Source organism: Geotrypetes seraphini, chromosome 1, assembly GCF_902459505.1.
Source record: "Geotrypetes seraphini chromosome 1, aGeoSer1.1, whole genome shotgun sequence".
NCBI lineage: Eukaryota > Metazoa > Chordata > Amphibia > Gymnophiona > Dermophiidae > Geotrypetes > Geotrypetes seraphini.
Window position 1 is genome coordinate 537,864,176 of NC_047084.1, and position 27,178 is coordinate 537,891,353.

At 44.4% G+C, this 27,178-nt stretch overlaps 1 protein-coding gene across 1 annotated transcript in view; it reads left to right on the forward strand.

Moving 5' to 3' along the window:
- The first annotated feature begins 743 nt into the window (after positions 1-743).
- Positions 744-27,178, forward strand: part of CAMK4 (calcium/calmodulin dependent protein kinase IV) — a 312,089-nt gene continuing 285,654 nt past the window's right edge. Inside the window, exon 1 of the mRNA XM_033929125.1 lies at positions 744-1,267. Within this exon, the coding sequence (XP_033785016.1) occupies positions 1,113-1,267 (155 nt within the window). The 5' untranslated portion in view covers positions 744-1,112. The remainder of the gene's footprint in view (positions 1,268-27,178) is intronic.

Consider the following 27,178-nt stretch of genomic DNA (forward strand, 5'->3'; position numbering starts at 1 on the left):
AATGTCAATTCCGGGTCATGGGAGAGTGTGGCAAAGTGTTTAAAGCTAAAGCTACAGCCTCGGTACCCTGGGGTTGTGGGTTCAAAGAACCCACGCTGCTCCTTGTGACCCTGGGCAAGTCACCTAATCCTCCCATTGCCCCAGGTACATTAGGTAGATTGAGAGAGGGAAAAATGCTTGAGTACCTGAATACATTCATGTAAACCGTTCTGAGCTCCCCTGGGAGAATGGTATAGAAAATTGAATAAATAAATAGAGGCCATTTGTCTCCTGTGTCTGCCTTTTGAGTTAATAGAACTTGAAAATGATCATCATTAATGGGATGCGCAAGTCCCCCTCCCTTCCAAGATTTTATGTTTCAAAATTGTGCTTAAGATAGAATTCTTTACAAAATGCAGTCCTGCAAGACTGAACTTTCTGCACTCCAACGCAATCTCGCCTTCAACTACTACAGGCAAGGTGTAAGCGAAATTAAAATATTCACTAAATCCAGACATTGTAACGGGTGCGTATTTTCTTGGGTGCTACGTTAACAGAGAGCGTTAGGGCCCTGGGGAAACGAGAAGTAGACGCACAGAGCGCTGCGGCTGCGGTTAGCCTTCCCTCGCAAACGCGCGCGCGCACAGCGCTCGGAGCCTCAGCCCTGGTACGCACAGATGGCCAGAAGGATGCAGATGTTTGCAACTGTGGAAGCACCGCGCTGCTCGCCTCAGGACTGACTGGCTCCTGGGGGGGGGGGGGGGGGGGGAAGGTTGCGATGGCAGCGCAGCAGCTAAACAAACTCGAAACGTGCCTATAAATACGTTCAGGCACCTCCCCTTTTTTCCTCCTCCCCCCCCCCACCTCCCTTAGTGCAGCTTTTCAGGGCACCAACTTTCGCATCACAGCGAAGGGAGCCGCTGGGTTTTGCTCGGCTCAGACCGTCTTTCTCCTTGGCCGCGCGACACGCCCCGCGCTTGCTGCCTCCCCTCTCCGCTGATGAAGATGCCGCGTGCCGGAGCCTGAACGCGATCACGGGCGCTGCCGCGGCCAGTCGCCTTTCCCTGGGCGGGAGCGAGCGCTGCCCGGGACGGGTGCCATCCGCAGAGCAGGTGCGGGAGAGCCGGCTCGACATGCTCAAAGTCACCATGCCGTCTTCCTCTTCGTCCTCCTCGGCCTCCTCTTCCTCGTCCTCTCGCTCGGGCAGCGGCGCTCCGGATTACTGGATCGATGGCTCCAATAAAGACACCTTGGCCCATTACTACGAGCTGGAGTCTGAGCTGGGACGGTAAGTGCTTGGGGGGGGGGGAGGGGGGGTTGCCAACAGCATTGTACTGATGCACCATCCAGGGGGGGGGGGGGATTTATACCGTGGCTGATTTTATTTTATTGGCTTTCCTCTCGCATGCCATAGGAAAATAGCATGGCTTAAAAAAAAAAAAAAAATCTGCAACAGTTTGCTTTTCTTTCAAAAGAATGGTTAGGAATGTCAAGGGGGTGAAGTTGTGGGTTGACAAGTAAGGATTTCTAGAGTTGGGAGTTCTATTGTACACCTGCTGCTGCAGTTCTTCCTTTCTGTATCTCAGGAAATGCTGAGGGCTGCTGTATTACTGTGTATTTAGGGAAAATCTGCGCAGCTCATTGCAAAGTCAGTGGCGCTAGCTGCTAGCATTTTGTGGCTGATTATTATTATTTTATTTTTTTAATGTATTTGTGGATGCATTGGGTAAAGTGAAATTTATAACCAGAGCACTGGCAATGCCCAGGAATACAGGTTGAAGATGTTGAGCTCTTCAGCATTTTTTTTTTCACCTGTTATTTGAATTTATGCAAAGTAATAGAAGAGGTTCAGGGGTTACAACTTCAGTTCTGGGGATAGATGAAGATGCCTGGAGGCTCCTAGAAGCTAGGCTGGGTGCTGATGTACCTGTTTGAGTGACAAAGATTGAGCGTCCATGAGGGAAAAGGCAGTCTGGCTTTTGGTGCACTAGGGACATGTGACGTGGAAAACCAGCTCCAGGATCCCTCTGCAAGGCTGCTGGACACCAGGGCTTGTGTTTTGTGCAAGTAAGGAGAGAGCAGTCATCAAGACCAATTGTTATTAGGCTGTCATGCATCTCTACAATATGCACCATTGTTATAAAACTAAATGTTCTTCTTAATTAAATTATTAATTATAATCATAGAAAATATATTAGCCTGTTTGAGTTCTAGTTAAGAAGCATTAACACAGTGAAACACTCTTGAAAACTGGTAGATAAGGAAGAAGTTTATAAACTGGTTTCCCCTGTCTCCTTTTCTTCTTACTTTCAAAATGGAAGAAGATGGTTTATGAGATGAATGTATTTCCATGTTTCGTCAGTGTGTGTGTTCCCCCTTCTAATAACTTATGCATTGGGTGTTCTCTCGGAATCCGAACGCCCCAGAACTCAAACATTTTGGAATCCAAACTTTTTTTTGTAGTAAATTTTGCCCCAGAATCCAAACTCTGCTTTGGAATCTGAACGCCCATTGTATGTGTGTGTTTCTGCCCCTAAAATCCAGTGTATTTACTGTTAAAATTTGAGTTTGTGGGACCCAGGAACGGATTAATCCAGTTTCCATTATTTTCAATGGGAAAAATTGTCTTGGAACTCGAACATTTTGGAACTCGAACGGGGTTCTGGAACGGATTAAGTTCGGATTCTAAGGCATCACTGTATAAAGATAAGTCAGGGGAGGTTCAAGAAGGTGTTTAATTAAAAAAAAAAATAAAATTCACCTTTATATGTAAATATAGAAAGTAGACCATCTGTTTTCTTCCATTCCCATTATTTTTATCATGCAGCATTGCCATGTATTGCTAAAAAGTGCCAAATGGAAGGGTTTATTGCATTACATAAGTATTTATGGATCGCTAATTTGCCTCAGAAGGAATTAATGCGATTTACAATTTAGAAGAGTCTGGCCATATCCAGGGATTACGTACATAATTTAATTAGGGTTCATGACACAGATTACTTGGTTTGTGTTTGTGTAAGTATATGATTATGGCATATGTTTTGGAGAGAAGATTGGCTATTTCTGGTGTTGTAGTCTTGATATGATGGGTTCTGGTCTGGGTGCATCTTTTCTGATTTTTAGGGAGCTTAGTCATTTATCGAGATAGGAAAGGTGGTTTGTTTCTTGTTTGGTTTCAGGTGGTCGTAACCTGTTGTTTGTGGGAGGGTGGTATAAGGTATTCTCCAAACAGATAGGTTTTTAAAGGCCTTTATGAAAGTTTTGGTAGGAGGGGTGTTCCTTAATTGTGCTGGTAAAAGATTCCACCATTTTGCTGCCAGGTATGGGAATGTTGTGGAGTGAATAGTTTTGTATTTGATGAATAACAGTTGCTAATCAGGTTATATTTGTCTTTGTATGGTATTTTGATTAAATTCAACATGTAGTCTGCTGTTTCACCATGGAAGATTAAAAAGATCAGTGTACATAGTTAAGAGCCTTTCTGGTTGTATATTTTCTGCTATATTTTGGAGTACAGTACTCCCCCCGAGATTCATGGGGTTCCGTTCCAGGAACCCCTGCGAATCTCGAAAAACTGTGAATATGGTTTTTCATGGGGGAGCCTTAAGAGGGCAGCGGGCGAGGGCAGCAGGAGAACAGCTGGAGTGCCTGCGAGTGCAGGAAATCACTTGCGGTATTCTCCGACCGCCTCTTCCTGCACTAAGTCGGGCCTTATCCAATCAGTAGCTGCTTTGACACGCAGCTCCTGATTGGATAAGGCCCGACTTAGTGCAGGAAGAGGTGGTTGGAGCGTACCATGAGTGATTTCCTGCTCTCTCCTGCCTCTCCCACTGCCCTCTCCTTGTCGACAGTTCGCGGTCAGAAAATACCGCGAAAGACCGGGGCCGCGAACCAAGATCTGAAAATTTTCTTTGGTGAAACAACAATTCTGGATTCATCTCAGTTTTCTCAGTGTTATGAATGATTCCCATGTAGATGGAGTTACAGTAGTCCAGTTGTGGTAGGATCATCAGTTATACGATTAAGGCAAAGTGGTATTGGTGAAAGTAAGGTCTGATTAGTCTTAACTGTTTCAGGGTGTAGAGGGATTTCTTTCGGAGACTAGATATTTGGGGTTCCATGGTTAAGAGTGGAGTCCAGTATGCAACCTAGGATTTTGGAGGACTCATCTATGGAGAGGGTTTCGCCTGATCGAAGGGTGATGCTTGTAGATGCTGTTTGCTGGGCCGTGTGGCAGTATAGAACTTTGATTATAGCTGTGTTTAGTTTCAGTTTGTTCGTTGTTGCCCAATTTTGGATTGTTTCTATATTGTGTGAGATTTTGATGGGTAAATGCGATTGATTTTTGGTTATGGAAATAAGGAGAAAAATGTCATACTTTTGTCTTTGAATTTGATACTACCTAGAGAGCTCATGAAGAGATTGAATAGGATGGGGGAGAGTGGGAAGCCTTGTGGCACACCACAGAAGGCTTTCCAGGGGTTGGAGGCCTCTCTGTGGAGGTTTTTGAGAATTGTTGCATGGCAGCGGGAGGGAGTAGGCGTCTCTCCCATTGCCAGGGAGGGGGGTGTCGGGGGTTGTTGTATTGTGGTGGAAGGGAGTGGGCATTCCCATTGCTGGGAGAGGTGTTGGGGAGTGGGGGGGGGGTGGTTGCCTCGTGGCAGCAAAATTTTCCAGCAGGTCTGAGCTGTCAAGCCTTACTTTCCTGTCAATGCCTGAGCCAATCAGCCCTCAGGCACTGACTAGAAAGTAAGGCTACAACAGCTCAGGCCTGCTGGAAAATTTTGCTTGCAAATGTAGGACAGCAAGGTTAGGGAATCACCTGGCGATAACAGAGAATTGCCTGGAGTGTTCCTTTAAATATTAATGACCTCATTGTAATTCATTTGCATGGCAGAGTCAGAGACTGCTAGGAAGCTCAGAAAAGACCATGGTAAGCTGTTCGGATAACCTGCCACTAAAATATATGAACACATTGTTTCTCCTTTTTGATCTTTTGGGATGAGTGTTAGAATGATTTTTCCTATGTGTTTGGGGAATATGTCACCAGCTTCCTCTGTACAGTTGTGACAGTTTGTTTCTTGGGCATGCTCTTTCATGATGCAAATGCTGGGTCACACTTTATATAAAGTAATTCCAACTTTACCTATTTGATGGCAGGATACACCAGTCCCTGCTCTGTGTTCATGACCATTTTCAACAAAATGCAGTAATTATCTTTGCTGTATAGTTTATGGCAGGATTTCCCAAGTCAGTCCTGGAGTATCTCTTTGTCAGTCAGTTTTTCAGAATATCCACAATGAATATGCCTGAAAAAGATTTGCATAAAATAGAGGTAGTTTATACAAATCATTGTCATGTATAGTCATTGTGGAGTCTCAAAACTCGCCGGTAAAATCCGGCGAGTCGATATAGTGTCCGTAGTGGAAGCGATTTTTATTTTAAGAACAATTATCAGCATAATAGCATGCAAATCATATGCACACTATTTATGCGGAGAATTACCAGTAAAGAGTGGGAGGAACTGTGCCTAGCAATTGCACAGATTGCTCTATATGCTAAGCATAGCTCCTCTCTCCTGTCAAAGCTGCTCTCCCTGCCCCGATCAGCTGAGCTGCAGGTCTCCCCAATGGGAGGGGCCTTAAATGCCTGGGCCAATCAGCACCTTAGACCCCTCCCTGGTGCATCCCAGGATGCACCAAAAATGGGAAGGCCCACCATTTTGAAGAGGTAAGCCTGCCGGCAAGAGGAAATATGCATCTCTCTGGCCAGCCTTGTCGGAAAGGTAAGGGAGGTGTCGACGGGAAGTGGCACCCTGGTGGCAAGATATAACTTCCTGTTTCTGTGTCAGGCAAAGCTGGCGGTAGCATAGACATGCTGATGCTGACACCACAGCCTCTTTCAGAGCCAGAGAAATGGGGTCCCGACACAGGAAGATCAGATAATCATGTTAATTGTGATTAAATTTTTTAATTGGCATTAAAGATTTAGTGCTTTAATCATATTATTAACACACTAAATTTGCAGCCCTAATGTCAACCAATATGGTTGATTAAATAGATGAATAACAGTGGTGTGCAATAGGAACAGAGTAGCTCTTGTGGCTTGTACTGTCAACTACTGTATACATGTCCATTTTTTCATTTGTCCTTCTTATTCAGGTACACACCTATTCATAGCTGTTGTGCTCATTAGCCTCTCAATGGAGGTTAGAACAAAGTTAGGATGCATGCAGCTGTCTAGGAACTCATCCAGTTCTCTAGGGCAGCTACTCATCCATCCATTCATTTATTACATTTAGTAGACATCATTACAACATAACTCATAACAAAATATATAACTGCAGCCACAGAATAATCATATTACACAGAAGCATAGAAACCAACAGCAGAAAGAACATACAGCCTATCCAGTCTGCCCATTCAAACCAACTAAGTGATCCTACATGCTTGCCCCATGCTTTTTTTTAATTTTTATTCAGATACAGTCCTTATCTTCATCACTTCCTCTGGGAAGCTGTTCCACTCATCTACCTCCCTTTCTGTCTAGAAATATTTCCTTAAATTACTCCTGAATCTACCCCCTTTCACCTTCATCCTATGTTTCATTTGTTATTCCAGAGCTTCCTTTCAATTGCAAACGGCTCCATCTCCTGCGCATCGAGTTATTTAAATCTATCACTATTTCATCTCTCTTTCTTTAGTTCTGTTTCCATATGCTCTATAAGAAAAACTACTGACCATTTTAGTAGCTGCCCTCTGGACTGACTCCATTCTCTCTATATCTTTTCAAAAGCATGTTATCCAGAATTACTGTATTTTTTGCTCCATAAGATGCACTTTTTCCCCCCAAAAAAGTGGGTAGAAAAAAGGGTGCGTCCTATGGAGCGAATACCCAAATCCCCCCCCTGTTACCTTATTTAGACCACCACCCGCCCCTTGCCCACCGCCGCTGCTGCTGATTGCTCGCTGCCGCCAAAAGTAGAGGAAGGGAAAGGTTTCAAGTTTAATATATCGCCTATCGTAATACTAAGCGATTGTACAAAATGCAAAAAATTCAGGGGATACATGTCAGTAAAAATACATAATGACAAAGACAAAACAGACTAAAAGGTCAGGCGGGTGCAGCGATTGCACGCCACCGGCCCAGAAGCCTTACCCCTGACGTCAATTTTGACATCGGCGTGGCTGGTCCGGACCTTCTCTCTGCCATCAGAATTGACGTCGGGGGTAAGGCTTCTGGGACAGTGGCGTGCAATCGCTGCACCCGGCTGGCCCTTCCCAGCAATTCCTTCTGTTCTGGTGCCGCGCTGCTGAGCCAGGAGTCCACCCCCCCCCCATCACTACTGCTTCATCGATGTGTCCTCACAGCGGCAGCATTGGGAGGTAATTAAATCCAGTGGGTGGGTGAACGGGCAGGCAGGCTTGGGGGGGGGGCAGAAGAGGATAGAGGCTAGAAGGCATTGAGGGGGACATAGGAAGGAGGGAGGGAGGAAGGGATAATTGTTGGGCCTGAGGAAGGAAAGAAAGAAAGAAATAAATCACCAGACAATAAAGGTAGGAAAAATGATTTTATTTTCAATCTAGTGATCAAAATGTGCCAGTTTTGAGAATTTATATCTGCTGTCTATATTTTGCACTATATTTGTCTATTTTTCTATAGTTGTTACTGAGGTGACATTGCATATTTTAAAAAGTCATCTGCCTTAACACCTGTGCCCTGTCCCTGCCTGCCCTATGCCCTGTCCGTGCCTGCCCTGTCCTGGCCTTCCACTAGACCACCAGAGGGGGGACAGGGTACAGAGCCTGGCAGGGAGGGGGGACAGGGTGCAGAGCCTGGCAGGGAGAATTCGGTTCAGAATTTTTTTTTCTTGTTTTCCTCCTCTAAATCTTATGGTCAGGTGCATCTTATGGAGCGAAAAATACGGTATATTGTATTCATTATTTAGTGTCTGATTCATAGCAAGTAATGAAATGTAATAATAATATGTAGTAAACAGTTTTCCTGTTATCCCAATTAGAATAATAGACTATTAATTACGACCATAAGTAAAGAAGTGAGCTAGGAGTGTGTGGGAGTGGAAAGGGTGGGTGGCAATGAAGACTAAGCCAGATCCTGCTATGCCTGCTAGCTCTAGCAGAAAGTTTAAGTTTAAAAACTTATACAAAGGCTTTTATAATATGGAAACTAGCTAAGTAAAGTTTACTCTTTTAAGATCTAAACTGTCTTTATAAATGAGTTTTTATCCCCATAATTATCAAAGTAATATATACTTACCCAGAGAAATGTCCTCCTCTCCTCTTCTCTCATTGAAGTTTCAGGAATTGTCTGAAATTTGGCAGCTAAGATTTAATGCTAAGAAATGAGAGGTCATGCATTTGGGCTGCAAAAATCCAAAGGAATGGTACAGTTTAGGGGTGAAGAACCTTTTATGCATGAAAGAGGAGTGGGATTTGGGTGTGATACTATGTGATAATCTAAAAATAGTTAAACAGATTGAAAAGGCAAAAACTAGAAGGATGCTAGGGTGCATAGGGAGAGGTATGGTAGGAAAAAGGAGGTATTGACGCCCCTATATAAGACTCTGGTGAGACCTCTTTTAGAATATTGTATACAATTATGGAGACCGCACCTTCAAAAAGATATAAACAGGATGGATTTGGTTCAGAGGAAGGCTACTAAAATGATCGATGGTCTTCGTCATAAGACATATGGGGACAGACTTAAAGATCTCAACATGTATACTTTGGAGGAAAGGCAGGAGAGGGGAGATATAATAGAGAGGTTTAAATACCTAAGTTGCATAAATGCGCATGAGGCAAATATCTTTCATTTGAAAGGAAGCTCTGAAATGAGAGGGCATAGGATGAAGTTAAAAGGTGATAGACTCAGGAGTAATTTAAGAAAATACTTTTTTTTACAGAAAGAGTGGAATAGTCTCTTGGTAGAGGTGGTGGAGATAAAGACTGTGTCTGAATTCAAGAAAGCTTGGGACAGGCAAATGGGATCTCTTAGGGAGAGGAAGAGATAGTGGGTACTGTGGATGGGCAGACTGAATATGCCATTTTGGGTTTAATCTGCCTTCATGTTTCTATAGCTACCTGATGCTGCGGTCCACGTTGAGAGTCAGCACCCAAGAAAAAGATTTAGGTGTCATTGTAGACAATATGCTGAAACCTTTTGTCAATGTGTGGCGATGACAAAAAAACAAACAGGAGGCTAGGATTTATTTTTATTTTTTTAATTCTTTTTTTTTTTTTTTTAAACTTAAATAGTGCAGTACAACAAATGTAACATATAATAATACAATAAAAGTACATTCAACTTACATATGTTCTTAATCAACCATTTTTCCCCAAACCTCCCCAATGATTATTCAATAAAACACAAAAACATAGATTACCGCAAAAAAGCCATATCCTATTCTAATTGATAATATCTTCCCATCAATTTACCCACTCCCAAATGTAAGTACCCTAAAACAAAACTAAGACACAAATAATCCCCCCTCCCTCCCACTCTATCCTGGATATATACTTAAATAAACAAAACTAACTCATATCAAAAATCAATTATAGGCTAGGATTTATTAGGAAAGAGATGTCCCCTCTCCCTTGAAAAGAGGAGACTGAGAGGGGACATGATCGAAACATTCAAGATAATGACGGGAATAGACTTAGTAGATAAAGACAGGTTGTTCACCCTCTCCAAGGTAGAGAGAACGAGAGGGCACTCTCTAAAGTTAAAAAAGGCGATAGATTCCGTACAAATGTAAGGAAGTTCTTCTTCATCCGGAGAGTGGTGGAAAACTGGAACGCTCTTCCGCAGGCTGTTATAGGGGAAAACACCCTCCAGGGATTCAAGACAAAGTTAGACAAGTTCCTGCTGAACCAGAACATACGCAGGTAAAGCTAATCTCAGTTAGGGCACTGGTCTTTGACCTAAGGGCCTCCACTTGAGCGGACTGCTGGGCACGATGGACCACTGGTCTGACCCAGCAGCGGCAATTCTTATGTTCTTATGGTAAATAAGACCAGAATATTGTAATTACTCTATATCACTCCATGGTGTGATCTCATCTTGAGTATTGCATTCCATTCTAGTTGCCATATCTAAAAATCAAAACCAAAAAAACCATAGTGCAATTAGAAAAGGTTCAAAGAAGAGCAACCAAAATGATAAATAATAATAATAATAATTTTATTCTTATATACCGCCATACCCAGCGAGTTCTAGGCGGTTTACATTAATTAGATTAGGATCCGCATAGACTTGTAGATTTACAACAAATTTATCGGATTTACAACAAAATTTAGCCAAACTTGGCAGATGAAAAAGGAAACATAGAAACATAGAAATAGACGGCAGATAAGGGCCAAGGCCCATCAAGTCTGCCCACCCCAGTGATCCTCACTATCTATCTTTGCGGATAGATCCCACATGTCTATCCCATCTGGCCTTAAAATCCGCCACACTGGTGGCCTCAATAACCCGAAGTGGAAGACTATTCCAGCGATCAACCACCCTTTCAGTGAAGAAGAACTTCCTGGTGTCACTGTGCAGTTTCCCGCCCCTGATTTTCCACGAATGCCCCCTTGTTGCTGTGGGACCCTTGAAGAAGAAGATGTCTTCTTCCACCTTGATGCGGCCCGTGAGATATTTGAATGTCTCGATCATGTCTCCCCTCTCTCGACGCTCCTCGAGTGAGTAGAGCTGCAAATTCCCCAACCGCTCCTCGTACGGGAGCTCCCTGAGTCCCGAGACCATCCTGGTGGCCATTCTCTGGACCGACTCCAGTCTCAGCACATCCTTGCGGTAATGCGGCCTCCAGAATTGCACACAGTACTCCAGGTGCGGTCTCACCATGGATCTATATAGTGGCATAATGACTTCAGGTTTACGGCTGATGAAACTCCTGCGTATGCAACCTATGATTTGCCTTGCTTTGGATGAAGCTTGCTCCACTTGGTTTGCCGACTTCATGTCTTCCCTGACAATCACTCCCAAGTCTCTTTCTGCTACAGTTCTTGTCAGGATCTCGCCATTTAGGGTGTAGATCTTGCATGGATTCTGGCTTCCCAGGTGCATGACTTTGCATTTTTTGGCATTGAAACTGAGTTGCCAGGACCTAGACCAGTGCTCCAGCAGAAGTAAGTCATGCACCATATCGTCTGTCATTGCTTTTTTGTCTGTTGTGCTTTTGCTCACTACATTGCACAGTTTGGCATCATCGGCAAACAATGTTATTTTACCTCGAAGCCCTTCTGTCAGATCTCTTATATAGATGTTGAACAAGATCGGGCCTAGGACGGAGCCCTGTGGCACTCCACTTATCACCTCCGACATCTCGGAGGGAGTGCCATTCACCATCACCCTCTGAAGCCTACCTCCAAGCCAGTTCCCAACCCATTTTGTTAAAGTGTCGCCCAAACCTAAAGAACTCATCTTGTTCAGCAACCTGCGGTGTGGCACGCTATCAAATGCTTTGCTGAAATCCAGATAGACGATGTCCAGGGACTCACCAACATCCAGCTTCCTCGTCACCCAGTCAAAGAAGCCGATCAGGTTGGATTGGCACGATCTCCCCTTAGTAAATCCATGTTGGCGGGGATCCCGCAGATTCTCCTCGTCCATGATCCTATCCATTTGGTGTTTGATTAGGGTTTCCATTAGTTTGCTCGCTATTGAAGTGAGACTCACTGGTCTGTAGTTTGCCATATCCACCCTGGAGCCTTTCTTGTGTAGTGGAATGACGTTAGCCGTCTTCCAGTCCATCGGGACGTTACCTGTACTAAGGGAGAGATTAAAGAGCGCGGATAGTGGTTCCGCCAAGACATCTCCCAACTCCCTGAGTACCCTAGGATGTAGGTTGTCAGGCCCCATTGCCTTGTTGACCTTGATTTTTGACAGCTCGCAGTAGACGCTGCTGGGTGTAAATTTGAAATTACTAAACGGGTCTACTGATTTAATCCTTGTATGTGGTTGAGGGCCGATTCCCGGCACCTCGCGGGTGAAGACTGAACAGAAGTATTCATTTAACAGTTGGGCCTTTTCCGAGTCCGTCTCCACATGGTCTCCGTCTGGTTTTCTGAGTCGTACTATCCCGCCTGAGTTCTTTTTCCTGTCACTAATATACCTGAAGAAGGATTTATCTCCCTTCTGGATATTCTTTGCTAGAGACTCCTCCATGCGGAATTTGGCCTCTCTAACTGCCGCTTTGACGGCTCTTGATTTGGTCAGATAATCTACTCTGGAGTCCTGTGTCCCTGATTGTTTGTAAGAGATGAATGCTTTTTTCTTCTCTTTGATGAGGTCTGAGATCTCCATAGAGAACCACTGTGGCTTGTTGTTCCTACTTCGTTTGCTTACTGATTTAACATAGCGGTTTGTTGCTTCCTGTATGGTGGTTTTCAAAGTTGACCACATTTCTTCCACGCTGTCGGTATCTGCTTGGGTTTGTAGCGCCTGGTGAACGAAGTCTCCCATGTCCTGGAAATTTGTGTCCTTGAACTTGAGAACCTTGGTCAATGTGGTAGATTTCGTGAAACCTTTCCTGAGATTGAACCAAATCATATTGTGGTCACTGGAGGCCAAAGTTTCACCCACCGAGACCTCTGTGATACTTTCTCCGTTGGTAAGTACCAGGTCCAAAATTGCCTGATCCCTTGTTGGCTCAATTACCAGTTGCCTGAGTCCTGCTCCATTCAAAGAGTTTAATAGCTTCCTGCTGCTGCCGGAAGCAGAGGAAAGCGTGACCCAATCCACATCGGGCATGTTGAAGTCACCTACCAATACTGTGTCCCCCCGCAAGGTGATATTCTCTATATCTCCGATTAATTCCAAATCTAGGTCTTCTTGATGTTTTGGGGGTCTGTATACCACGCCAAGATATAGGCATTTGTCCTTCCCTCTGGCCAAATTTACCCAAAGGGATTCCCCAGTGTACTGTACATCTGTGATTCTGGTGACCTTAATGTCATCTTTAGTATATAATGCTACCCCACCTCCCATTTTGCCCTCCCTGTCCCGACGAAGCAAGTTGTAACCTGGTATGACCATGTCCCACGCGTGGGAGTCTGTGAGCCAGGTCTCAGATATCGCCACCACATCCAGGTCGGCATTCCTCATTTCTATCTCCAAATCTAGGATCTTGTTTCCCAGACTGTGGGCGTTGACGTACATAGCCCTCCATGTTGTGTGCTTGTTGTATCTCAGTGGGGACAATCCCTCTATATCAACTAGACCACCATTAGTATTTTTCGCTTGTCTCTTACACTCCCTAGACCCAGAGCTACAGCTTGTACCTATCACGGACTCCCCATAACTGCAGTGCGCTCCTATCAGAGACTTGGTAATGTGTGTACCCTGTGGGGGTATTCCCGTTTGGGCTACTTGAGCTCCTTTAGTGCAATTTGCAGCGTGTGCACTCTCGCTGGTCCCAGAATTACAGTGTGTACTCCCTCTAGACCTAGAATTGCTACGTGTACTCCCCTTAGACCCAGAATTGTAATGTGACCCAATGCAGTGTTTACTTAGTTCAGTTCCAAAATAGTATTGGTAGCCCGTACCCTCCCCCAACTCACCTAGTTTAAAGCCCGTACCCTCCCCCAACTTACCTAGTTTAAAGCCCTGTGTAGTAGGCGGGCTAGACGGTGTCCAAGGACGTTCTTCCCCCTCTTGGTCAGGTGTAACCCGTCTGGTCCAAGCAGTCCCTGCAGTGCCTCTCCGTGGTGCAGGAACCCAAAGTTCATCTCCCTGCACCATTCCTGCAGCCAGTCGTTCACCCTCCGGACACGATCCTCCCTGGCACTGCCCTTGCCCCTCACTGGGAGGATCGAGGAGAAGACCACCTGCGCATCCATCCTCCTCAGCTTCTCTCCTAGGGCTCTGAAGTCTTCGGGTATGCTTTCTAGGGTGCCCCTGGCAGTGTCGTTGGTTCCGACATGGATGAGAATCATAGGGAAGTGATCTTGGGGCTTGATGAGTCTGCCAAGGCTAGCAGTTACATCCCGGATCTTGGCCCCCGGCAAGCAGCAGACCTCTCTTGACTGCAGATCTGGTCTACAAATCGGTCCCTCGGTGCCCCTTAGCAGTGAATCCCCGATGACCACAACTCTGCGCTTCCTAGGGGTGGGCCGACCTGTGGACTCTGGAATCGGAACCGTCTGTTCAACCACTTCTTGTACCTCGTTGTCAGGACCTTCCTGTAGCAGCTGGTATCTGTTCTTAAGGGGGATATGTGGCGTCGATGTAGAGCTGCCCTGTATGTGAGAGAGAGAAACAGAATTAGGTTTTCTGCGTTTACCTGTGGATGAAGTCACCAGCTGCCAGGTATCGGCGTCTCCAGTGACTTCCTGAATTCCGACGGTAGGATTCAAGTCTGAAGTTCTGGAAGCTCTGGGTGACTCAAGGATGGTCTTGTCAGGCTCTGGTTCGGCGATCTGAGACAGTTCCTGGATTATTCCGTCGATGAAGGTCTCGTCATCACGGATACTCCTTAAGCGTTGGATCTCTTCTCTCAGACTCCTCAGCTCTATCATAAGGCTTTCATCTGGTTGATCAATTGGTTCTGTCTGAGTGGAGGCTGAAGACATCTTTGAGGGGATGGCCTCGGTCTATACAGAGACCTCTGTCCTCTGTCCAGGCTCCCCCTCAGTCTGTACGAAGACCGTAGCCATCCCCTGGGCACTCTCGGCGACTGAGCTGCCTGTCTTGACTGAAGTCTTGCTGCCTCTAGTTCTGCCTGCCATATATAAAGGTTTTTGTATTATTAATTATTTATTTAAAATTTTTTTTTTATTTTTTTTTTTATAGATATGTCAGAATGTGTTGAGGTTGGAGGGATAAGTTAGGATAGAGTGGTTGGTGTGGTCCACCTGTTAAGTGTGCTTGTTAGTTAGGTAGGAGTAGAGAGTTGAAATTTGAAAGACCTGGAAGAGGGAAAGATTGAAGAAAGACTGACGTTGATTGGTAAATTGGCTAGTTGTAGGATTTTAGAGACCAGCTGAAATAGATAGCCCTTCCTTGATGCCCTTCTTGAGGCCCTTCGCAAAGGCGCTCTCGCCGCGCGCCGAACGGCCGTGCGCCGTTGGCTCGAGCCCTTTTATGGGGGGGAGATCTGCTGTGACGTCGGGGAGGGTGGGCGGAGTTACCAGCGCGTCCCGTCCGCCTCCTCCTCCGACTCTGGTGATTTCAGCGCTCCTCTCCGCTGCCCTGCTTTGCCTCCTCCGTCACTTTTACAGTCCTCCGCTGCTTTTTCTCCCCTTTCTCTGTCTCCTCCGCTTCCGTATGCTCTCCGCTCCCTTTCTCCGCCTTCACCTCCTCTCCGTGACTCTCCGCCCCTTTCTCCGCCTCCCTGCACGCTCTCCGCCCCTTCCTCCGCCTCTCTGTATGCACTCAGCTCCTCTCGCGCTGCTATGTGCCTCCTTCCTCTCTCTCTATTAGATTAAATTTAGCCAAACTTGGCAGATGAAGAAGGAAGATTTACAACAAATTTATCGGATTTACAACAAATTTAGCCAAACTTGGCAGATGAAGAAGTGAGAGGGTAGAAGAAGAAGGGGGAGATAGGAGCTATCATGAAGGAGGAGATGAGCCGAGCAAGGGACCCTGAGATTATCTGAAGGGTTGGTTAAGGGTCTTGTTTGCTGAAAAGGTAGGTTTTGAGTGATTTTCTGAAGTCGAGGTAGGTGGGGGCCTCGAGTATCATTTGGGCTAGCCATGGGTTCAGCTTGGCTGCTTGGAAGGTGAGGGTTTTATCTAGGAATCTTTTGAGTTGACAAAGCTTTAGCGAAGGGAAGGCGAACAGTTGAATTCTGCGGGGTTTCTTGTTGGTGCAGTAAAGGTTAAAGTGGGGGGTGATGTATCTTGGTGAAAGGCCATTTATCGATTTGTAGCAGAAGCATGCGAACTTGAAAAGAACTCTGGATTCGAATTGCAGCCAGTGAAGTTGGTGGTAGAACGGGGTGATGTGTTCCCATTTCTTCAGGCCATAGATGAGGCGAATGGCGGTGTTTTGGATCATTTTTAGTCTCCTGGTGGTTTTCTTTGTGGAGCTCAGGTAGATAATATTGCAGTAGTCCAGAATGCTGAGAATGGAAGATTGTACTAGTAGGCGGAAGGAGGTGTCATTGAAGTATTTTTTTATGGTACGGAGTTTCCAAAGTACCGTGAAGCATTTCCTGACGATGAGGTCGGTGTGATTTTCTAGGGATAAGTTTTTGTCTAGGGTGACTCCCAGTATTTTTAAGGTGTGTTCTAGGGGGAAAGTCATTCCTTTCAGATGATTTGTGGTGTTTTTGATTTTGTCCTTGGGGGTGGCTAGAAAAAATTTTGTTTTGTCAGGGTTTAGTTTCAGCCTGAACGATAGCATCCAACGTTCAATCTGATTGAGAATATTTGTAATGTAGTCAAGTAGTTCTGGTGTGAAACTGGTAAGAGGGATGGCTATTGTGATGTCGTCCGCATAGATGAAAAATTTGAGCTTGAGGGTGTGAAGGAGGTTGCCTAGGGAGGCCAGGTAGATATTGAACAGAGTGGGGGATAGGGGGGAGCTCTGCGGGACACCACAGGTGTTGTCCCAGCTATATGAGATAGAGTTGTCCTTGAGTACCTTGTAGGATCTATTTTTTAGGAACCCCTGGAACCAGTTGAGGACCTGATCGGAAATGCCAATGTGTGCCAGGCATTCGAGGAGTATGGTGTGGTCGACCAGGTCAAAGGCACTGCTTAGGTCTAGCTGTATGATCAAGGCACTAGAGCCTTGACTAAAGAGCGTGTGAATATAGTCAAGAAGGGAGGCTATTATGGTTTCAGTGCTGTGGTCCGCGCGAAAGCCTGATTGATTGTCGCTTAGGATGTTGAATTTTTCTAGGTATGTGGAGAGTTCAGTCTTTAAAGGGAATGGAATTCCTCTCATATGAGGAAAGTTTCAAGTTTCTTTATTTTTGATATACCTTCTATCAAAGCAAGTGTCTAAACGGTGTACAATATAAAAAGATTGTAGAAAACAATAAAAACTGATAAATAAAAGCAATATTTTATCAAATATTAAAAATACTAAGACAAATTCACATTAACGTACATTGAACAAAAGGGAAGTTGGGGATGCAAAAGTTGTTTAAAGTACATCGAAGTAAAATTAATAAAAAAAAGGAAGGTAAATGGGGAGTGGCAAAACATTAGGATGGGGATCGCTTCATAAGAAGCGTTTGTTTCAAGGCTTCACAGAAATTAAAAGTTTGAGAAGCGGAGATTGTTACTAAAGAGTAAAGGCATCTTTAAAGAGAAAAGTTTTAAGTTTGGCTTTAAATTTTTCAAGAGATTTCTCTAATCGAAGATCTAATGGGAGGGCATTCCACAGAGAGGGGGGCGGTAACTGAAAAAATGAATTTGCAAGTAGTATCAAAAAACAGTTCGTGTATTGATGGTATGGAAAGTAGGTTTTGATTGTTAGATCAGAGAGCCCTGGATGGTGCGTATGGAATCAAAAGTTTATTTATGAATGCTGGTTGGTTAGCGTTTTTTTGTTTTAAAGGTGAGAAGGAGTATTTTATAGGTGAGATGATGATTGAGTGATAGGTAGCCAATGTGCTTTACGGAGGAGAGGAGTGACATGGTCAAATTTTTTTGCATGATAGATTACTGTACCAGAATGTAACTCACCTTGAACTACTACTGGCAATGTGTGAACTAAATACCAGAGGTTACCACCACCAGAGGGTTTTTGTACATTTTATTTTTGCAGCCTCAGCCATGTTGAAAACCAGTTCTGGCAGATGTACTGTACTGTACATGGCACCTAATATATATATATATATATATATTTTTTTTTCCAATTAATATAGTTCAAATATGCCTCCACTAGAAAGTCTTGTTTTTCAGTTGTGGGTCTGGTGCTTTGGAATGGTCTGTCCGGAGCAATATGATTTTGTAACAATATACTGTACTGCTATTTTGAAAATTACTTGAGGCTCATTTTTTCATCTTAGCTTTTAGCTGTCCCTCTGACATCCAATAAAATGTTTGATAATGACTACACTTTTTTGTTGATTGATGTTTATAATGTATTGGAAAATGTGTGGTAAAATTTGATCTCTACTGTGTATGTTTACTTGTAAGCCACTTAGGAGATAAGCGGATAATAAGTTCATTAAATAAATAATCAATAAATAGAAAATAAAATTCCATTTTCTACCTTTTGTTGTCTGGTCATTTATTTTTCTAATCATGCTGGACCCAGTGTCTGGTTTCTGCTTTTCTCTCTCTTCTCTTAACTCTCTTACTAGAGGCTCTTTGCCCATTTGACATTTCATCTCTGTCTGCTGTCCATCTTCTCTCTCTCTCACCTTTCCTGTATTTTCCCCTGTGTTTCTGTCCTTATGACCATATTAAACATTTCCCTTCTGTAGGGGTGATTTCTCTGTATCTCTAATCGTGCCCTGTCCAGCATCACTCATCTATCTCCCTACCCCCCCCCCCAGCATCATCCCTCTATGTGTCTATCCTCACAATTTGTCCAGCATTTCCCCTCTGTCTCCATCCTCCCTATATCAAGCATCTCTCCCTCTCTCTTCCCTTCCTCCTGCCCTTCTCCCTAGAAATTCAGCAAGTATCGTCCTTTCCCTCCTTGCAGTCCAGTATCTTTCCCTCTTTCTCTTTCTCCCACAGGACCTGGCATAATTTTTAATTCTCCCATACCTTCTCTGTGGTCCCATTATCTCTCCCTCTTCTTCTCCTCCTAAATCCTCCATCTTTGCCAATGTAACTCTCTTTGAACTACTGGAAAAGGCATGAGCTAAATCAAAATACAAATTTAGATCATTTTGTTGCAAATGAATGTACATTTCTAATGGAAACAAATATGCTATGAATTTCTTTTCCCCCATAGATTACATGTGAATGATACTTCATCCTGCAATCACTGAAAGCATAGGGACTCCTCATTATATTACAGCTGTTGGTAATCTTATCCTTGAGAGTTTTCAGATAATCCTGTTGCACACATTTTAAACTTTCACTGAATATCTGAAGACCAGAGTGGTCATTTCTGGTTATCTCCAGTGTCTACCAGTAACAGGCTAGTTCAGGTCTTCCAGATCTTGTCCTGGTAAACCCTGAGCCAGTTAGATATTCAAGATATTTGCAATGAATTTCCCTGAGAGAGGTACAGTGCCTTGTAAAAGTCTTTACAACCTTGTACGTTTTTCACATTCTCCTGTCTAAAACCCAGAAGGCCTGAATTCAAAGCCATTTACCCAGATAATAAGGGGCCATTATCTTGACAAATGGCTTAGCCAGTGATATTCAGTGGCACTGATTTTTACTACAACCTTTCTCAGCCATGTGCAGATAAAGCCAGAGAGATATAGGGCTGAAGCAGAAGTTATCTAATTAATGATGATATTCAGGGTCTTTTACTAACCCCTCTTTTACAAAGGTGCGTTAGCCGTTTTAGCGCGCATTAAATATTAGTGCGCACTAAATGCTAACGCATCAATACTTATAATGGGCTCGTTAACGTTTAGCGCGTGCTAAAACACATAGCGCACCTTAGTAAAAGGAGCCCTAAGGCACCCTAATGATTAGCGCATGCTAAATTCTAACGCACCCATACAATAAGGGAGGGAAAAAGCCTTGATCAATTTAAGGGATCTCTAAAGTGCTTTCTTTTTTGAAGATGCTTTTGAATCCTAACTTTGGATATACCTCCGTCGTATTAAATCATTATTCCACTTTTAAGGGTTTTTTTTTCTCTCACCTCTCGTGTTGCCCTTGCATGTTTCTTTACTGTATAAATTGTAGTTCTTCCTTTTCCTTATGTTCCAGTTTGTAATGAATGTCTCTGTGTTTTGTCATGTTTTCCCCTCATTTTAATTGTAAATCGCTTAGAATTTCATGTAAAGCGATCAAACAAATTTTAATAAACTTGAACCTGTTAGCATAGTAAAAGGACCCCTCAGTTTGCTAACCAGATGAACTGTCTGGACAGCAAAAAAGTCAACCTAACTGTATCTGTTTAGCTATCTGGACAACAGTTTGAATATCGCTGATACCTAGATAGTGGCAACGATCATCACTCTACCTGGATGTTCATTGCCAGCTGTTATCTGGTTCCTGGCACTGAGGGACAGATTGTATAAATAGCACCCTAATTGTGGACACCTAGCGATGCCTAAATAAATTCCACAGGCAACACAAATTGATTTAACAAGCTTAATTGGCATGGTTATTGACCACAAGCAAAAAACAAAAGGAACTGACCCCAAAATATCCACAAAGAAGAAAATCCAGAGAAACCCAAAAAAAGCTCTGTGGAGTGACGATGTTCCTAAATGGCCTTTATTTGAAAGTGTCAAAGTTCCAAAGGTACACTGAAATCATCCACATAAAATAATTCCATCCACATAAAAGTAAATCATCCACATAAGAGCCTTAAAGAACCTAGTCCGCTAGGGATACAGGACCCAACATGGTCCGTGTTTCGACAAAAAGTCTTCTTCAGGGGTCCCTGGGGGTCCTATAAAGGTGAGTACGTGGGAAACAATTGTGTGGTGAGCCAGAAGTGAGACACAATTGTTTCCCACGTACTCACCTTTATAGGACCCCCAGGGACCCCTGAAGAAGACTTTTTGTCGAAACGCGGACCGTGTTGGGTCCTGTATCTCTAGCGGACTAGGTCCTTTAAGGCTCTTATGTGGATGATTTATTTTTATGTGGATGGAATTATTTTATGTGGATGATTTCAGTGTACCTTTGGAACTTTGACACTTTCAAATAAAGTCCATTTAGGAACATCGTCACTCCACATGGTTATTGACCACACCATTGATCTGCAATAATAATAAAAAAAAAGTCAATTAAAAATTGTGTGTGGAATTCCACATGGCACTTAGCGATGCTTAACTTAAGTTGCCCTCCCACATCTAATGACCCCTATCTGAAAAATAGGCATGGTTAGGGGAAGAGAATAAGCGTGGTAAACTTAGGTGTCACTAGGCACCTGAGATAGGTGCTGGTAAACTAGGCCTAATATGCCGGCGCCTACTTCCACGATGCCTAGACACTATTGGACATGATTCTATAAAGGACGCCAAGCAGTTGATTGACAGCTGTGTGGACTGACGCCTAAAGGGATCTACCTCAGGGACTTTGAGGTAAAATTGCGTTATTTGCGGATGACGCTAAACTATGCAACATTGTGGGCACCGCAACCGAGCCCGACAGCGCAACTGTGCCAGATACTATGAGGCAGGACCTACTTTTACTGGAACAATGGTCTAATACTTGGCAACTCAGTTTTAAAAGTGTAAGGTGATGCACCTTGGTAGTAATAATCCCTGCAGAACATACACCCTGAATGGTGAAAACTTAACAAGAACCATCGCAGAACGAGACCTGGGTGTAATCATTAGTGAAGATATGAAAACTGCCAATCAGGTGGAGAAAGCTTCAGCCAAGGCTAGACAAATGCTAGGTTGCATCCGGAGAAGTTTTATCAGCCGTAAGCCTGAAGTCATAATGCCGTCGTACAGGTCGATGGTGAGACCTCATCTGGAGTACTGTGTTCAGTTTTGGAGGCCATATTATCAAAAGGATGTGAAGAGAATGGAGTCGGTTCAGCGTATAGCCACCAAGATGGTCTCAGGACTTAAGGATCTCCCATATGAAGACCGTCTAAGCAGGCTGCAATTATGTTCTCTCAAAGAACGCAGAGAAAAGGGTGACATGATAGAGACATTCAAATATCTTACGGGCCGTATTGAGGTGGAGAAAGATATCTTCTTCCTTACGGGGCCCACGGCAACCAGAGGGCATACGCTCAAGGGTGGGAGATTTCATGGTGACATCAGGAAATAATTCTTCACCGAAAGAGTGGTTGATCGATGGAATGGTCTTCCACGTCAGGTAGTTGAGGCCAGTAACGCACTCGACTTCAAGGGACGATGGGATAAACATGTAGGTTCGCTCCGGGGAACTGCTTAAAAAGAGGGTTCTTGTTGAGGAAGGGTTCTTGGAGTGGGTTCGCTCCGGGAAATTCTTAGAGGGAGGGTTCTTGTTGAGGGAGGGTTCTTCGAGTGGGCAGACTTGTTGGTCCGACAGCCCTTTTCTGCCGTCATACTCTATGTTTAAAGATTAGGCATAGCTAGGCGCCATTTATAGAATCAGGCCCTGAACGTCTGCCACTGGCAGACAGTGTATTTTGTTCGCTAGCAGTGCTAAAACAGGAAATTCAATGCAGGGCCCTGTGAAAGCTTTGACATTGAATTTCTGTTTTTTTTTTTTTTAAACTGGCTAGAGCATAGCTAGTTAAGGCAATATTCAGACCTAACCAGTCTTTTTCAGTGCCGCTAACTGGTTAAGTGCTACTGAAAATGGCCAGATAGCAGCATGCTTTTAACATTGGCCGAATGGATTTTTTTGTAGCCATGGAGGCCAGTGTTTAAAAAAAACACAACATACTCTACACCAGGGGTGCCCACACTTTTTGGGCTTGTGAGCTACTTTTAAAATGACCAAGTCAAAATGATCTACCAACAATAAAATTTTAAGAAACACAAAGCACGCTGTACGCAGAGAAAATGTTAATTATCATTTATATTCCGCGGGTTTTCAAAGAGATCAAGGCAGATGACTTTATGCAATGTCACCTCAGGAACAACTATACAAAAATAGACAAATATACCCCCTCCCTTTTTACTAAATCGCGATAGCGGTTTTTAGTGCAGGGAGCTGCACAGAATGCCCTGCGCTGCTTTCGATGCTCATAGGCTCCCTGTGTTAAACACTATTGCAGTTTAGTAAAAGGGGGCCATAGTGCCAAACATAGATAGCAGATACAAATTCTCAAAACAGACACATTTTGATCACTAAGGGCTCCTTTTATGAAGCCGTATTAACAGTTTTAGTGCACGCAGCTTTTTAGCACGCGCTAAACCCGCGCTATGTGGCTAGAACTAATGCCAGCTCAATGCTGGCGTTAGCGTCTAGCGCGGTCGGCAATTTAGCGCATGCTATTATGCGCGTTAAACCGCTAACGCGGCTTCGTAAAAGGAGCCCTAAATTGAAAATAAAATCATTTTTCCTACCTTTGTTGTCTAGTGATTTCATGAGTCTCTGGTTGCACTTTATTCTTCTGACTGTGCATCCAATATTTCCTCTCTTTTTTCAGCATGCTGTATGCTTCCAGACCTCATTCCCTCCGCCAACTTTTTCTTCCTCTTTCCCTACCCCCTCCCCTTTCTTTCTTTCTGTCTCCCTGCCCCCCTTTCTTTTTGTCTGTCTTTCTCTCTCCATGCCCCCTTTCTTTCTGTCTTCCTGTCCCCCCCTTTCTTTCTTTCTTTTTCCCTTCTGTCTTTCTGTCTCCCTGCTCCCCCTTCTTTCTGTCTGCATGCCTGCTCCCAAGCCACTGCCGCTGCCATCGGGGAACAGGCCTCCAAAACACTGCGGCCCCAAGCTCTCCCTGCTTCCCCACACAGAAGCGTCGGGCCAATCAGATTTCCTTCCCCGACATCATTTCTGACGTCGGAGAAGAAGTTCCGGGCCAGCCAGGCAGCGATTGGCTGGCCCGGAACTTCCTCTCCAACGTCAAAATTGACGTTGGGTGGGGGAAGTTGGTCGGCTCGGCACTTCTGAGTCGGGAAGCAGGGAGAGCTTGGGGCGGTGGTGGTTTGGAGGCCTGTTCCCCGATGGCGGTGGTTTGGAGGCATTGCCTTCGCGATCTACCGGTCGATCAACCGATTGACCCCCTGCTCTACACTTTTAGCAAGGAATGGATTGCAGGTTTGTGGTCCCCTGGGCCAACTAGCACATAGGCTCCCCCCAACCGTCCAGGCCACAAGTGCCAAGTACATATTTGTTTTAAAAAAAATTTTATTCCGCCCCCTAGATCCTAAGCAGATCACAATAAAAACATAAAAATCAAAAGAATACAAAAATCCACAAAGAAAATAAAAAATCCATTCTCCTCAACCTACTAGTTTTACTGTCCATCACACAAGAAACAAAATGTACTTGTACATGCAAACCGTGCAAGTGTCCATCACACAAGAAACAAAATGTACTTGTACATGCAAACCGTGCAAGTGTTTTAAATTTATACAAGTTTGTGTATAACATCAAGTTACTGTTAGTGTTATATGGTATTGACACGAGCATTAATAATTGATAACCATCAGAGTTTTAGCCAAGTTTATAAATAGATTTATCATGTTCCTGAAAAACACAACCACCAGATTGTACAGGTAGGCTGCTATGCAAAGCCCATCTTCCCCAGAATTTTGGACCCTTGGGCCTGGGCCCAGTCAGTCTAGGGCAGGGATGTCAAAGTCCCTCCTTGAGGGCCGCAATCCAGTCGGGTTTTCAGGATTTCCCCAATGAATATGCATGAGATCTATGTGCATGCACTGCTTTAAATGCATATTCATTGGGGAAATCCTGAAAACCGGACTGGATTGCGGCCCTCGAGGAGGGACTGAGATCCCTGGTCTAGGGTTACCAGATGTCCGGATTTCCCCAGAAAGGAGGACCTGTCCAGAGGTCTGGACGGCTTTTCAAAACCCGGCACTTTGTCTGGGTTTTGAAAAGCTGTGTCGGGCAGGGTGGAAGTCCACGCTTGCACGGTCGTCATGCGGTGACATCGTGCACGTGTGCGCATGACATCATCGCGTGACAGCAGTGCGTGCACGGACTTCCTCCCTGCCCGACAAGAGCAGGAAGCGGGAGGGCAGGGATGGACGAAACTAGGTGGGCCTGGGGGCGGGGCTAGAGGGTCTGGATTTTCTGAAAGGAAAATCTGGCAACCCTAATTAGGTCCATGAAGGGATCTGTCCCTGTTCTCAACATTGCAAAAACAGTTATAGTCACTGAGTTTCCTGAGAATTAGATTGGTTAGGGAGCAGTGGTGTACCAAGGGCGGGGGGTGCGGACCACCCCAGATACCAGCCCTAGGGGGGGGTGGACAGCCGGCTGGCACCTGGGGTGGTCCGCACCTCCTGCTCTAAAGGGCACCTGCACCTCAGCGCGGCTGCCGTTTTTATTCTGGAGCAGAGTTGGCAGCCGCGCTGAAGTGCAGGAAGGTCCTGCGATGACTGCATCTTCTGTCTGCTCCGGAAGAGGTAAGTGACGGTTGGGGGGGGGTGGACCGGCAGCTGCGGTCATTGCGGGACCTTGCCGCAACTCCTTGTGTCTGACGGCCCACCCCCCCTACGATGTCACTTACCTCTTCCGGAGCAGAGGCAACAGAAGCAGTCATCGCAGGACTTTGTTGATTTGGATGGAGAGAGAAAGCATAGCAGGGTGGTAGAAGGAGAAAAAGGGGGTCAGGGTGGTATGGAAGTGTGGTGAAGGGTGTGAAAGGGGGTCAGAGTGGTATGGAAGGATGGTGAAGGATGCGAAAGTGATCAGGGTGATATGAAAGGGGGCAGGGTGGTATGGAAGGGTGGTGGAGGGAGAGAAAGGGGCAAATGCTGATGGAAATGGTGCTGCAGGGAAAAGAGGAGCGAGACATAAGGGGGAAGGATACTGGATGGAATTGGGTTGGAGGGAAAGAAAGGGAGCATATGCTGATGGAAGTGTGTGTTGGGGGGAAGGGAAGAAGAGGAGAGAGATGCCAGACTATTGGAGGAGGGAAGGGAAGAAGATGGATGCCAGACCAATGGGGGTGAAGGGAGAGATGGAAGGGGAATAGAAGGAGAGACGATGCCATATAGAAGGGGCAGAGAGAGGGTAGACAGTGGATAAAAGGAAGAGAGTGACAAGAAGATGAGGAAAGCAGAAACCAGAGAAGACAAGGTAGAAAAAAAATTCTATTTATTTATTTTTTTTGCTTTAGGGGAGATGCATTGCTGTTTCTGTGGTGTTGCATTGTATGCAGAGTCCAGCTTCTTGATGCTTCAGTTTAACTTTTGTCTACGTATTTCTATTTTAAATCCCCATTTACAAAACTGCAGAGCGTTTTTTTAGCTTTGGCCATGGTGGTAACAGCTCTGATGCTCAGAATTCTATGAGTGTCTGAGCTGTTACCACCTTGGCTAAAAACCACACTACAGTTTTGTAAAAGGGGAGGGGTTAGTTTGTGATTACATATTCCATACTAGGCGAAGGTATTTTTTGTGTTCTGTATGTTCGAAAGACATGGTTTTCTGTTAGGATTGACTGTGTAGGATTGATCTATACTAGTCTGGCTTGTTTAGTTTTACAATGGGTGTATTGATGTACTGCTCACTGCATATGTAAGATACTGCCTTTTCCTAGGTATATACTCTTGTGTGACTTGTGCATTGTAACTAAAAATCATGTTTTTCATACAGTTGGGGGGGGGGTGTCAAAAATGATGGGCCCCGGGTGTCACATATGCTAGGTACGCCACTGTTAGGGAGTACTCCAGGAACAGTTAGAAACACTGCCCTAGGTCAGGGTTAGGCAGTTCCCGTCCTTGAGAGCCACAGGCAGGTCAGGATTCCAGGGTATCCACAATAAATATGCATGAGATAGATTTGCATCTCAAGGAGGCAGTGCATGCAAATCCATCTCATACATATTCATTGTGGATATCCTGAAAACCTGACCTACCTGTGGCTCTCGAGGAACGGAATTGCCTACCCCTGCCCTAGGTTATAGGTGCCTCATGGGTATATAGCACCTGAAATTCAGATTAATATGAAAATAATTGTACATTTTCTGTAAAACTGGATAGCACAACGATGAATACTTTCAAGTTTTTGGTGTGCATGCCCTGTGTTAAATATTTCCCCTGACTTTTGTACTAAAAGTAATTTTCAGTTTTATGAAAGTTTTATATGACTATTTAGAGGTTTGTTTTATAATTGTTAGAATTACAAAAAAAAAAAGTGAGGATAACATTTTAATTAGTATACAGACTTTTTTTCATCTGTATGTTTAGTTTAAAGGGTAACAAATGGCTTCTAGATTAAGCCCAGCACAGGTGCTGTCTCCTGATAGACTGGCATCTCACATTCAGGGAAAACCACAAAACCCAATTATAAAGCTGCTTCTTCTAAACGGTCTTTCCACAGAATTGCTTGTTTTGAAGACTATGCAACTTATATGTCAGAAAGATAGCTTGCTAAACTATTTGTAAAACATTATTGCTTTAGATACGAGAACCTAAATTTGAGAGTTATTTATGTACAGTTCTTTAAGATATGTATGGATAATTTAACAACGGTGAAACTAAAGT